Source organism: Centruroides vittatus, unplaced genomic scaffold (genome assembly GCF_030686945.1).
Source record: "Centruroides vittatus isolate TY-2023 unplaced genomic scaffold, ASM3068694v2 contig_164, whole genome shotgun sequence".
Lineage (NCBI taxonomy): Eukaryota > Metazoa > Arthropoda > Arachnida > Scorpiones > Buthidae > Centruroides > Centruroides vittatus.
The window spans coordinates 84844-97889 of NW_027120997.1; the positions used below are offsets into that span (position 1 = coordinate 84844).

General features: G+C 39.5%; 3 protein-coding genes across 3 annotated transcripts; all 3 read left to right on the forward strand.

The window, feature by feature from the left end:
* Window positions 1–571: 571 nt before the first annotated feature.
* LOC136968857 (uncharacterized) lies at window positions 572–1600 on the forward strand. Its single transcript, XM_067262906.1, has one exon. It carries the CDS (start codon window positions 572–574, stop codon window positions 1598–1600), a length of 1029 nt encoding a protein of 342 aa, XP_067119007.1.
* A 286-nt stretch (window positions 1601–1886) lies between these two features.
* Window positions 1887–2312, forward strand: LOC136968858 (uncharacterized). Its single transcript, XM_067262907.1, has one exon. It carries the CDS (start codon window positions 1887–1889, stop codon window positions 2310–2312), a length of 426 nt encoding a protein of 141 aa, XP_067119008.1.
* A 641-nt stretch (window positions 2313–2953) lies between these two features.
* On the forward strand, window positions 2954–3628 carry LOC136968859 (uncharacterized). The gene has a single exon (XM_067262908.1). It carries the CDS (start codon window positions 2954–2956, stop codon window positions 3626–3628), a length of 675 nt encoding a protein of 224 aa, XP_067119009.1.
* The last annotated feature ends 9418 nt before the right edge of the window (window positions 3629–13046 follow it).

The following is a 13046-nucleotide window of genomic DNA, read 5'->3' on the forward strand; positions in this document are numbered from 1 at the left end:
ATAACAACAACCTGTATTTCTTCAAATATATTTTGTAGGCAACGATGAAGAGGTGAATATTAGGAGCAATAATTCCACAGGAGTGGATAGAAGATTAGTTTTTCAAATACAAAAGGCTTTTCATGAGCATGATTCATATGTCAAACAGTTTAAAGCAGCTGTTAAACGATATTCAACCAGAGAAAATTTTTAAATTGTAATTAATCCTGATAAACGACCTGCTGGTAAACATAAAGGACGATTCAATGCACCAACTGCAGATGAAGTTGCCTTAGTGATTGTTGAACAATCTTTTGAAAAGCGTGACATTTTTATTCAAAGCAGAGATAATAAGTTGGTGCGCATTCCTGAAACGCATCGCTCTTATGATGCATTACAGTACCTATTACTTTTTTGCTATGGAGAAGATGGGTATTGTGTTAATATTTCTCAAGTTGATCCTGTCAGTAAACTTCCTGTTACAAAGACAGTATCAGCTTCCGATTTTTATGCGTACCGAATTATGGTTAGAGAAAATTCACAGAATCGCATACTATATTATTAAAAATTGTTCAATCAGTTTTTGGTTGAAATGTATGCAAAAATTGAAACTGAACGTCTTGGCTATATTAGAAGAAACCAAACCAGGTTGCGAGTAGAAACTTACGCGCATCTCAAAGATGCTATTAGTAAAGCTGATGCTAAGGTTTCTGAGTTGGGTAAAATGACTATTTTACCAGTAACATTTCATGCAGGTGATAGGTATATGCATGAGCGAACTCAGGATGGTTTAGCATATGTACGCCATTATGGAAAACCAGATCTTTTTATTACATTTACATGTAATCCAAAGTGGAGCAAAATTAAAGGTAATTTGCTCTTTGGCCAAGAAGCTCAAGATCGTAACGACTTAATTGCGCGAGTCTTCCATTTGAAGCAAAAGAAATTTATGCAACTAATGACTAAATGTGCTATTTTTGGAAAATGTAACAGCTATATGTCAACTATTGAACAGCAAAAAAGAGGTTTGCCTCATAGTCATAATTTATTTTTCTTAGAGGAATCTGTTAATCCTAATGATATTGACATGATTGTGAGTGCCGAAATTCCAGATCCTGAGAAAGACCCTGAGTTATACGAAATTGTGAAAGCACATATGATTCATGGCCCATGTGGCTCATTCAACAGAAATTCTCCATGTATGAAGGATGGATTTTGCAGTAAAGGCTTTCCCAAACCATTTTCCAAAGAAACACAATACGGTTTTGATGGTTTCCCGAAATATAGAAGACGATCAGCAGAAGATGGTGGATTTACAGTAACTTTAAAAAATAATGTACTTGATAACAGATGGGTCGTTCCATACAGTCCAGTGTTAAGTCGCACTTTTAACGCACATATTAATACGGAAATATGTAATTCGGTGAAATCGATCAAGTACATTACTAAGTACATTAACAAGGGTTCAGATCAGGCTGCGTTTGCAGTTGAAAATAAGTATGACGAGATTACTAAATATGAAGTTGGGCGCTATATCAGTAGCTCTCATGCTGCTTGGAGAATCTTAGGATTTCCTATTCACGAACATTTTCCCCTGTCATGCACCTTGCTGTACATCTAGAAAATGGTCAAAGGGTCTATTTTACTGAAAAATACTGTTCAAAACAAAATTAGTAGCCCTCCAAAAACAACGCTTTTGGCATTTTTTGAGTTGTGTAAGGTTGATGATTTTGCCAAAACGCTTTTATATAACGAAATTCCAGCATACTACGTATTGAAAAATGGTAAATTTGTAAGAAGAAAAAAGGGAATGAATGTATCTAATCACACTGACATTAAGAAAGATCATGTCATAGGTAGAGTTTATACAGTACACCTCGAACAATGCAGAATGCTATTATCTTCGCATGTTGCTGCATGAAGTAAGAGGACCTACATCATTTTTAGATCTAAAAACTGTTAACGGCACAGTTCATCTTACATTTCAAAACGCATGTAGAACATTAGGATTACTAGAAAATGACAAGCACTGGGAACACACACTAGAAGAGGCAAGTCTTTGCGATTCTCCAAAGAAAATTCGAGAGCTATTTGCTACAATGCTAATGTTTTGCCAATTGTCTGATGCCCTAAAATTATGGGATAAATATAAGGATTATTTAGGTGAAGATGTTAAGCATCAATTGAATCATGAGTTTCAGGCGTTGAACATTCAAATTGATATGAATGATGTTTACAACAAGTGCCTTTTGCTGCTACAAGAAACTTTGTTTGAAATGGGAGGATTGCAAATAAATGAATATCGGACTACCAAAGCCTCAGCGATCGAATAATAAAATTCAAAATCACGCCTATTTAAAGGAACTGGCGTTTGATGTAGTTGAGCAATCAGAAAAGGTGTCCAAAAATGAACCACTGCTCAATGATGCTCAGAGAAAGATATTTGACGAAGTCACGGATAGAATTAATTCCAGTAAAAGAAATATGATATTTTTAGACGCTCCAGGCGGAACTGGAAAAACTTTCTTAATAAATCTGATAATTGCCAAAATAAGAGCAAATAAATAAATTGCCATTGGCGTTGCGTCCTCTGGAATTGCGGCTACTTTAATTGAAGGTGGAAAAACGGCCCATTCCGCTTTTAAATTACCATTTAATTTACATTTTTCGGAGACCTTGGTATGCAACATATTAACACAAAGTGCCATAGCACAAATATTGCGGGAATGTAAGATCATTGTCTGGGATGAAGTAACCATGGTTCATAAAGGAGCAGTTGAAGCTTTAAATAGAACGCTCCAGGATTTACGACATAATAATGATATGATGGGCGGTGCAGCGGTTTTGTTATGTGGAGATTTTAGGCAAACGCTACCTGTTGTACCAAGGGACACACGGGCTGATGAGGTGAATGCCTGTTTAAAGTTGTTTTCTTTATAGGCTGAAAATTAAAATACTTCATTTGAAAACTAATATGAGAGTTCATCTAAATGGAGATGCTAAGGAGAAAGAGTTTTCAGATTTACTAATTCAAATTGGAGATAAAAAATTAAAAGAAAAGGAAGGTTATATTACCATTTCTAAGGAGTTTTGCAAGTTCGCTGGCGATTTGGAAGCGTTAACTGAACACATCTATCCAGACTTAGTAAATCTGCGAATGAAACCGATTTCATGGCTGAAGGAGCGAGGAATTTTATCACCAAAGAACCATAGAGCTCAAGAAATCAATCAATTTTTATTACAAAAATTTGACGCTGATGAAATTACGTATAGTTCTGTAGATTCAGTTGTAGAAAAAGAAGAGACTGTAAGTTATCCTGTTGAATTTCTAAATACACTAAAGCCTTCTGGTATTTCTTTCCATAAATTAACTTTGAAAATTGGAGCTCCTATCATGTTGCTAAGAAATTTGTATTTTCCAAAACTATGTAACGGTACGAGGCTACAAGTTAAAATACTACATAAGAATGTGGTTGAAGCAACTATTATTACTGGTTGTAGCGTTGGTGAATCAGTATTTATTCTTCGCATTCCTTTAATTCCAACTGATTATCCATTTCAATTCAAGAAGCTTCAATTTCCCGTAAAATTATGTTCTGCTATGACGATTAATAAAGCACAAGGGCAAACTTTGAAAAAGCTGGAATAGATCTGAGAGAGAATTGTTTCTCGCATGGTCAGTTTTATGTTGCATGCTCCAGAGTTAGTTCTGCTATAGACTTGGCCATTCTTAGCAAAGAAGGCAAAACAACTAACATCGTATATAAAGAAGTACTGTGGAATTAAAATTAAAATACTTCATTTGAAATCTAATATGACGTTTTTTTTGCCCGAGCAACGCCAGGAGCTTATCTGCTAGTATACTAATATTGTTCGATTTTCATGACGTGTTCTGATTATATCGTTCGATTTTCATCGTATGTTCTAACGATGCGTTAACGAAGAAAAGTGAAGAAAAACCGAACTGATCTGTTTAAATTTGAAAATCGAATATATTTCAACATATTACTTTTTTCCTTTGTTTTTTCGTCCAGCGCCCGTATATTTTGCACCTCGCTTTCTATTGTTCTCCATTGTTACTTAACACTTCCATTGTTGATGGAAGTGTTAAGCCTTAATCATGTCCCTCTACCCGTGGAGAGGAATTTCGTAGAAATTTTTTCTTAGTGTGCGTTTTCGTGACGTACCGTAACTATGTACCAAATTTCAACTTTTAACTTTTAACTGTTAGGACACGTCTCGATAATGTATACAGAAGCTTTAATTCTGTCCCTCCCTCCGTGGAGAGGAATTTCGAAAAATCCCTTCTTAGTTTGCGTTTACGTGACGTACCCTGTGTACCAAATTTCAACTTAAAACTTCTAACTGTTTAAGCTCTGCGCTGATTTTTATTATGTTGGGTAAAGTGAGATATACTTGGTTAACACCGGTGGCTGTGTACTATGCCTGACCAAAGTAAAGGCAATGTAACCAAAACAGAAATTAAAGAAGTGTATCAGTGTGTGTGTCTGTATTCAGAACTTTTCTCACAATATGAGATGTATTTAATATAGTGGCCATTTGTAATGTGATTTATGTGTTTCTATTCAATTGTAATGTGTCCAGGCTTTTGTGTAGTGTGTGTGGTATGACACCTGTAGAGGAGAGAACAACAGGTACAATAAGCACCCTATCCATCCTCCACAGATGCCTTATTTCCTGGGCGAGTTCTGTGTACTTGCTAATTTTTTCAGTGCATGCGATTTGTATATTGTGAGTGTTTAGAATGGATATGTTTATAATGTATGTGATTTTATTGGGTGTTTCAATTAGTGTGATGTCTGGACTGTTGTGGTGAATTGTTTTATCTGTGATTACGACTCTGTCGTAGTACATTTTGTGCGTGTTGTTTTCCAATACTATCTGTGGAATGTATTTGTAGTATGGTTCGTGGAGGTTTACTAATTTGTGTTTTTTTGCAAGCTCTTGGTGTATTATATTTGCTACTTGATTATGTCTGTGTAGATAATCTCTTTGTGCCAAGAGCTTGCAAACAGAGGTGATGTGTTGTATAGTTTCTGGCATGATGTGACATTTTCTGCATGTGTCATTTGTGAGTGTTGCATCTTTTAGTATGTGTTTTATGTAGTTTTTAGTATTTATGACCTGATCCTGTATGGCGATCATGAATCCTTCTGTCTCCCCAAAGAGGAATCCCCGAGCTAACCAGCTGTTTGATGCAGTTTTGTCAACAAAATCTTGGCCAGATCATAAGGATGCCTGCCATGGATTGCCTTTCGAGCCCACGATTGCTTAATGGTGTCTGTGCTTTTTATATGTTGCGTTGTGTCCATATGATGTGAGTGTAAGTTTAATGGTGTGTTATTTGAGTCTGCTAGAGTTACTGCTTTATGTAATTGTGATGTTTCTTGTTTTTTGTAGAAAAACTCTCGCAGTGACTGTATTTGTTTGTAGTGAAGGTTAACTATGTAAATCAGGCCACGTCCGCCATCTTTACGTGGAAGGGTTAATCTTTCTGTGGCGGATTTAGGATGATGTTGTTTATGCTTAGTAAGTGTAGTTCTTGTTTTCCTTTGGAGTTTTTCGAGACCTGTCTGAGTCCAATGTATAACTCCAAAAGAATATGTGAGTCCAGGGATGACATATGTGTTTATTGCTTTCACTGTGTGTTTTGCATTTAACTGTGTTTTGAGAATAGCATTTAACCTACTTTGGTATTCTTTAATTAACTTTGCTTTATTTGTGCATGTTTTGTTAGTTTGGCCTGTTGGAATCCTAAATATTTTTAGAACTGGCCCTCTTCCATGGATTCAATAACGTCTCCATTTACAAGCGCAAAATCTTCTTTCTTCAGGATTTTTTTTTCTATGTGAAGTGTTTTGCATTTATCTAGGCCAAATTCCATTTGTATGTCCTTGGTGTATGAATGTGTGATTTGTGGGAGTTGATGAAGTTGTTTTTGTGTGGATGCATAAAGTTTTATGTTATCCATGTACATGAGATGTGACAGTGTATACTGTGTTGTTTTTTTATGCCTGATATTGTAACCATATTGTGTGTTGTTTAACATGTTGGATAATGGGTTCAGGGCTAAGCAGAACCAGAGAGGACTCAAGGAATCTCTTTGAAAAATTCTTCTTCTAATAAAAATTTGGTTTGTTTATATGGAAGTGTTATGAACCCTGAGAGGTAGTGTTGTTCTCCAGTGCAGCATAGTGTTTTGGAAGAACGTAATGAGTGATGGATGTATTTTGTACATGTGTAGGATATGTAGCAGCCAACTGTGTGGAACACTGTCAAATGCTTTTCTGTAATCTATATATGCTATGTGTATGTTTATGTGTTGTTTGTGTGCTTGCCGTAGAATGACTGAATCTATGAGTAACTGTTCTTTGCATCCCTTGTGATTTCTACGGCAACCTTTTTGTTGTTCCGTAAGAATGTCGTGTTCTTCAACATGTTTGTGTATTTTGTTTGCGATACAGGATGTTTATTATTATTATTAGTATTATTATCATCAACTTGTCTCGATTATATATATAGATAAATATTTTCAAAAGGTCTTGTCTTCAGACAAAATATGCAGGGTGTGGTCGATCGGATTTTTTACATGGACAGTGATCTTGCCAATAAGATGGATGCACAAAGCTAACTTTTGCATCTGCTCTGGTGGCACAGGGCCAATGTTTTGAATGCACAAACAGCCGAATGAGTCAGTTATGTCAGTTAGTTGCAGTCAGTTACGTCTTGTTTGTGATAGCACAAATTACATAAAGTTCCTTCTGCTCAATGAATGAAGAATCATTTTCCCGAGTACAGATTTGGGAAGTGCATACCCAGTGCCAGCTCAGGGGCTTCAGGCTGCATGCCAAAGTCCGTGAGGTGAGGAGTTGCACTCCTGTTGTTAAAGTCTTGCTGGTGGCCAGGAGGATAGCGCCTACAGTGGATTGTAGGATCTTGCTAACTGATGCCTATCGTGATGGGCAGAGCCACCTTGTGGCATAGGGTGAACTTTTTTATGTTACGAGTGGGGGTGGTGCTTAAAGGTTTGATGATGCGCAGGATGACTGTAACGGTCCTAGAGAACTGGAAATAAAAAGTAGGTTTTCTAATAGGGATGACAGGCAGCCCAAGCCAAGCAACCAGCCAGGCTGGAGTAACCTTGGGTAGGCGTTCAGTAATGAGTAGCTGTCCTGGCAGCGAGCCAGGCAGTGATGACCCAGCAACAAGAGAGCCAAGACAGTTATTATTATTAATAATAATAAAGCTCTATAATGCTGAAGTCAGAGCAGGCTTTAAACGCACACTCCAATTCCCAAAAGGATTCTGGGCATCTATGAAAGGATGGGATCACATCAACCCTGTCTCTTTTCTTTTATTAATGGTTACAAATATGAGTGATAACGAGAATGTTGTACAATTGTCAAGTGCGAGTGACAAACACGTCGAATGCTTCACTGATGTTACCAATGTTGGAATGACTTCCAAAAGTCAGGCAGCAGCAGGTACAGTCAGTACCAAACCATTGGAGCGATAAACTCTGCAGAAACTCAAGCCTGCCAAAATCCCTGAACTAGAGCGTGGAGAGGAAAGCAACACTGACCAGGAAGGGAAAGATATTCCTTCCTTTAGGGAGGACAGTGACTGGAAGGTGGCATCTTCTGGCAATGTAACTGGCAGAAGCTCTGGAAACAAAAGCAGGTGGCTGAGCCAAACACTTCGAAATCGAACAGCATTGAGCTAAATGAGGAAACCGCTAAAGCAACAGTGGCCATGGCAATAAAGAAACCATTTGTTAAAAGCAAAGGGGGGCCTAAGAGTAAGGGTCCTACCACAGCTGCAGCTGGGAATATAAGTCCAGCAGCACCTGAAACTCCATTGTTGGCATCCGTGGAGACACGGGAGAAACTGGAAAAGAAAATGGAACACCAGGCTGCACTTACAGCGTTCATGACAAGCTGACCAATCTCCTTGCTGAAACTGACGACAGTTGAGAGAAGCTGTCTGTGCTGTTATTTATAACCTTTTTAGTAAGGCTACGATAATTCTACATGTCGAGGAGGTTGAGAACGCTTTCCTCCAGGCAGAGTCGCTTTCCTCCTGTCTTATATCAGAGATGTCTACAACTGGGTCACTTTCCAGTTCAGTGAAAGCAGGCACACACCTTGTGTTTATTTGCAAGGAGAGGTGTCCAAAGAACGAACCAAAGTCTTATAGACCTATAAGCCTATTGTCAGTTGTGGAGAAGGTTTTGAACAGGATCCTCTCAGATAGATTATACTATCACCTTAAACGGTGAGGGCAACTACACCAACAACGATGTGGGTTTTGCCCAGACATTTCAACCTGTCAGGCTCTACATGAAACAGTCAGTCAGATTTGAGAGAACTGCCGAAAGGGCCTCCACATGACACTCGTTTGATGGACATTGAGGAGGCATTTAATAGCGTTGGTGGTCATCCATTGTGAGTGAGTTGTGGAAGGCCAGACTACTGACCACTCTCTTCTTTCATGTCAGAAGCTTTCTGAGCAACCATACGGTGAGTATTGCACCCCAATCAGGTGTTTTGTCAGGAAACTGCAGAGGGGTTGTCCCCAGGGGTCATGCAAAAGGTTCATCCTTTGGAACGTTCTTGCAGACACAGCACTGAGACTTGTCATGCCAGACAATGTCCAGCTGGATGACCTGTTGCTAGTAGTTGCAGGCAGGAGCAGACATGACATGGAAGTCTGCGGCAATGAAGCTATAGAACAACTCATTCGCTGGGGAGAGTTGCATAAACTATCTTTCAGTCCTGAGAAATCAGAGGCTCTAACAGTTGCCTGATCAGGAGTATTGGCACGATGACCACTGTACAGAATCAGGAATACCCCCTATCTGCCAGGTGAATAAATTAAAGTACCTCGGTGTTATCATTGATCATACTCTATACTGGACACTCCACTTAAGGTCTGTTCGAGTCAGAACAAACCTCGTGATAGTGGCACTATCGACACTTGCCAGGCAGGACTATGGCTTGAGCGGTTGTGCAATCCTGTCCATCTATCAGATGGCATTGGAGCCATGATTTGCTATGCCTGTGGTATCTGGTGGAAAGAGTCTGCCAATGTTAACCAGAGCAGGATTCTGCTTACTATTCAAAGACCTGTAGACATGGGCTACCCGCAGGACAGCTCATGCCTACTGAACCTTCTCCACAGAGGTGGCCCCGGTGCTCGCTGGGTTGCTTTTTCTTCCCTGGTAGTCAGCCAGGAGGCAGCCTTCTGCAAAGCCACCATGGAGGGTATAGAGACAAGATACCTAGTCAGAGGTGCCCAACCACAAAATTTGTATGTCAGGCAGACATACTAAGGGTTGTTTACGCATACAGAATTGGACTCGATTGGGATGTTGGTGAACCAACTAACAGTAGTGTTGAGATATACATTGAATGGCTCAAAGGACAACAGTTTAATAGGTGCTGCATTCTGTGTTTTTCTAATGGAGTTAAAGTGTGCGAATGGTCAGTAAGACTGAACGAGGAGGCTTCTGTGTTTCAGGTAGAACTGGTGGCCCTGGACAAGGCATCCCAGTGGATCCTAAGACATCCAGGTCCTGAGCTGATCACGGTTTACTCCGACTGCCAGTCATCACTTCAGACCTTGAGCGACAGGTACCATTGAGACTGTAAGGTACTGGAGAACAGAGGTAGGGTACTGAGGGCTAAGAATGAACGGCAAGTTGACCGATAGTGGGTCCAAGGACACATTGAAATCCGAGCCAACGAGCGTGCCGATTCTCTGGCTAAAGCAGTGGCATAGGGCCCATTTGTAACCAGGTAAGTTGACCTTTATGCCTGTTACATAAAATGTACTCTACTGCAACGATTAATGACAAACTGGCAGGAGACCTGGTCTCAGAGTACAGTAGGTGGGACAACCTATGCCTTCATGCCTGAGGTTGGCCGAACTCCTGTAAGTTGTGATCGGTTAGTAACCCAAATATTGACTGGTCACATGAGTTTTTTGCACTTGAAGTCCAAGTTTGAACAGGGAGATGGTTGCTTCTCCTGTGGGTGCTCCCGCGGAGATGCAAGGCACTATGTACTTGACTGTCCTCTTACGGGGGACATCCACAGGATGGTTGATGATGTCAACTGTTCCCAGCAACCCATGCAAATACTTCAAATGCTAGCAGCGAGTGAAAAAACCTATTTAGACTAAAGGAATCGATGGTAACTGTGATAGGTCTGTCTGACCTATGAGTCCAAGTGTTTCACTGGGATGGGCTCCTAGGGGTCCTGCTGACCGTTTCAGGCAAAGTCCCAAGTTCAGATGTTTGGACATGTCAAGGATTGTACCCCTTGTCGTCTTAAATGGAAATGCATTAGGTAATTATTGTCAGTAAGAGACCTATGTGCAGGTGAAACTGCACGAAAACGAACATATGCCTGATTTAGTAGTTTGAGTTTGGTTCCCCCAGGTTTGACACAAAATTGGTCCAAAACATTTCGTTGTAGCAGGGTGTCCGACCGCTTCCTATCATTCAGGCATAGTCTTTTTTGTACGCTGTAGTGCCTTGTGGCAGGGCAGGGACAACCTAGAGTTGTGTGTATGAGGAAGTATTTGTCTCTACTTCGTTCACCTTTGCATCCTTCTATGCAAAATTTCGGCTATACCCATTAATTTTAATTTGGCAATCCCTAAGCACTGTGCCTTGTCCCAATTAGTTAATTTTTTGCAATTTCATCTAGTGAATCAAAAATTCGGTGAACTTAAGACCATCAGTGTCCCTTGCAAAGGAGGGTATGAAAGGAATCATGCCCCCAAGTTTGCCTAACGCGACACTTCCTGCCATCTCTCCTTGCGCATTTCCTGCTCCTCTGGCCCCCATCATATTTTGATTTGTTATCATAAGTTATCTTGAAATATTGTTCCCACTCTGACACTAGTGTGAACTCAGGGTCAGTGTCATGTCACAATGCTTGTCAGGTGACACCCAGTATGTCAGAGTCGACAGACTATCGCGATAACGATCTCGTTCTCGCGTGAGAAGTCACATAATATAGAAGACCAGATTCAAATGGAGATGACTTGAGAGACAGGAAAGACAATGCGGTTAAGGAAGTGCACCAAATATCCATTGTAACGATAACAATCATCTGTTTCTTTAAGTAATTATATGAAAAATTGGTTAATGTTACCTTAGGATCCAAAATGGCGGACAGGGAAATTTCTCCCTACGTTGGAGACTGCGACAGGGAAAAAATTTTTCTCTCCATTCAAGATGGCCACGGTTCCAGCCGCCATCTTGAATTTCTCTGCAGACTCCGCGAATTTTTTCACCGAAATAAACAATAAAAAACAACAAACTGAGGAGTTTTTTACTCGCTTTTCGATTGTTCGATATTCTGAGTATGATCTCCTGTTTGAAGGGTAGACGAAATTTTTCGAATCATTGACAGTTTTATGTTCGACCACTACTCCTTCTATGTCGTCAATGTGCATATATCCTTTCCATTCGTCCGTTATTATCGTACTGCCAGAATTCACGTATTTATAAAGGATCCAATTCACAGTGTTTTCTGATTTGTCGTTCACCTGACATATGTAGCACGTCTTATCTTCATCGCAATGAATGCAAACGGACTCGGTCGGCTGTATGCCTAATTTTACAGCAAAATTCGATGCGTTATCGATATGGGGAGGCAAACCTAGCTCCGAAAAGTCGTCTTCCATCAACTTGTAGAAAACACTGGAAGTGCATCTCGACCAAAATTCGTCGTTGCAACTCACATCGGCAAAACTAGTCATTATCGAACAATTGGCAATAAACTAAACGAGGGGAAATAAGGATAGGGAAAAAACACGCTTTTTCCTTAATTTCTGATTACTTGGTTCTCTAACTTTTAGGATTAAATTGTTATAAAAGAAATAACAGTACTTACTAATAATGGAGGAAATAATAATAATAAATATTCACCGATAGCGATTTGTGTGCGAATGAAATATCGTTACGAAAAAAAAACAGCAATTAATCCAATACGCAATTCGTCGCAACACAGCAGTAAACGATTCCAACTGGAAACTAGTCGATTTGCATAAAATTGCCCAGAAATAAACAGAAACACGTCACAGATCATGCATTTGCATATTCGTTCATAACACACCTACGAATTTCTCGCCGATTTTCTCTAGCACGACGTCACGAAAAGGCTCCCTGTACCGTCGCAAATTTACACACTACCGTCTTTATTTCGAAGTTACAGGATACTCGGCAACGTCGAACACAGGGTAGAAACCGAACGGAGAAAAATTTTTCATGTCGTCGACGTCGCGACTCTAGGAAAAATTTTTTCCCCTGTCGCAGTCTCCAAAATAGGGAAAAATTTCCCTGGCCGCCATTTTGGAACCTAAGGTAACATTAACCGAAAAATTAATACCTTTTATTAAAAATTTGTCTACGATTTAAGAAATTCACGTTGCAGGTTGAGAGAGAGAGTTTACATCAAGATAAGTTTTATAAATACCTTAACTGTGCCAGATTGATGGATTTCATTGGAAGCCTTCTCTTCTTTTTCCCTTTGTCATTTGAGAAGTCTTTTTTCGAAGACGTCACTTTTAAGGGGTTCACTTTTCCAAGGTGTTCATTGGAGTTAAAAGAGTTTACTGGAGAGAATGGAGGTCTCTTTTCCAAATAGATATTTTTTATAGATGTTCACTCTAGGCCGAGGAGGGTTAGAGAGAGTTCTGCTCAAGGAGCTAGGTGAGGATGAACTAAAGGTCACCCAGATGATCGTCATCCAACTCTCCCTTTAATTGGGGGTCCACTTCGTGTTTCCTCCTGTTTTTTTTTTGGAAATGTTATAGATCATAGCCAACAGATGATTTTCGGTGGAGTTCTGGGTGGCACATTCAGAAGATGTGTCACCTTGTGTAGAAAGTAAATCTGCTGTAAAACGAAATCACATTTTTCCATCTTTTATTAACTGTTAAGAAAAAGTTTTTTTTTCTTATTATAAAAATTTTTTTTTTATCAAACAATTTGCCTTATGGTTAATAAACATTTTAAAACGTTAATAGTTAGC

Excerpts from the sequence above, each read along its gene's own strand:
- LOC136968857 (XM_067262906.1), top strand. The coding sequence starts at position 572 with ATGTATGCAAAAATTGAAACTGAACGTCTTGGCTATATTAGAAGAAAC.
- LOC136968858 (XM_067262907.1), top strand. The coding sequence starts at position 1,887 with ATGTTGCTGCATGAAGTAAGAGGACCTACATCATTTTTAGATCTAAAA.
- LOC136968859 (XM_067262908.1), top strand. The coding sequence starts at position 2,954 with ATGAGAGTTCATCTAAATGGAGATGCTAAGGAGAAAGAGTTTTCAGAT.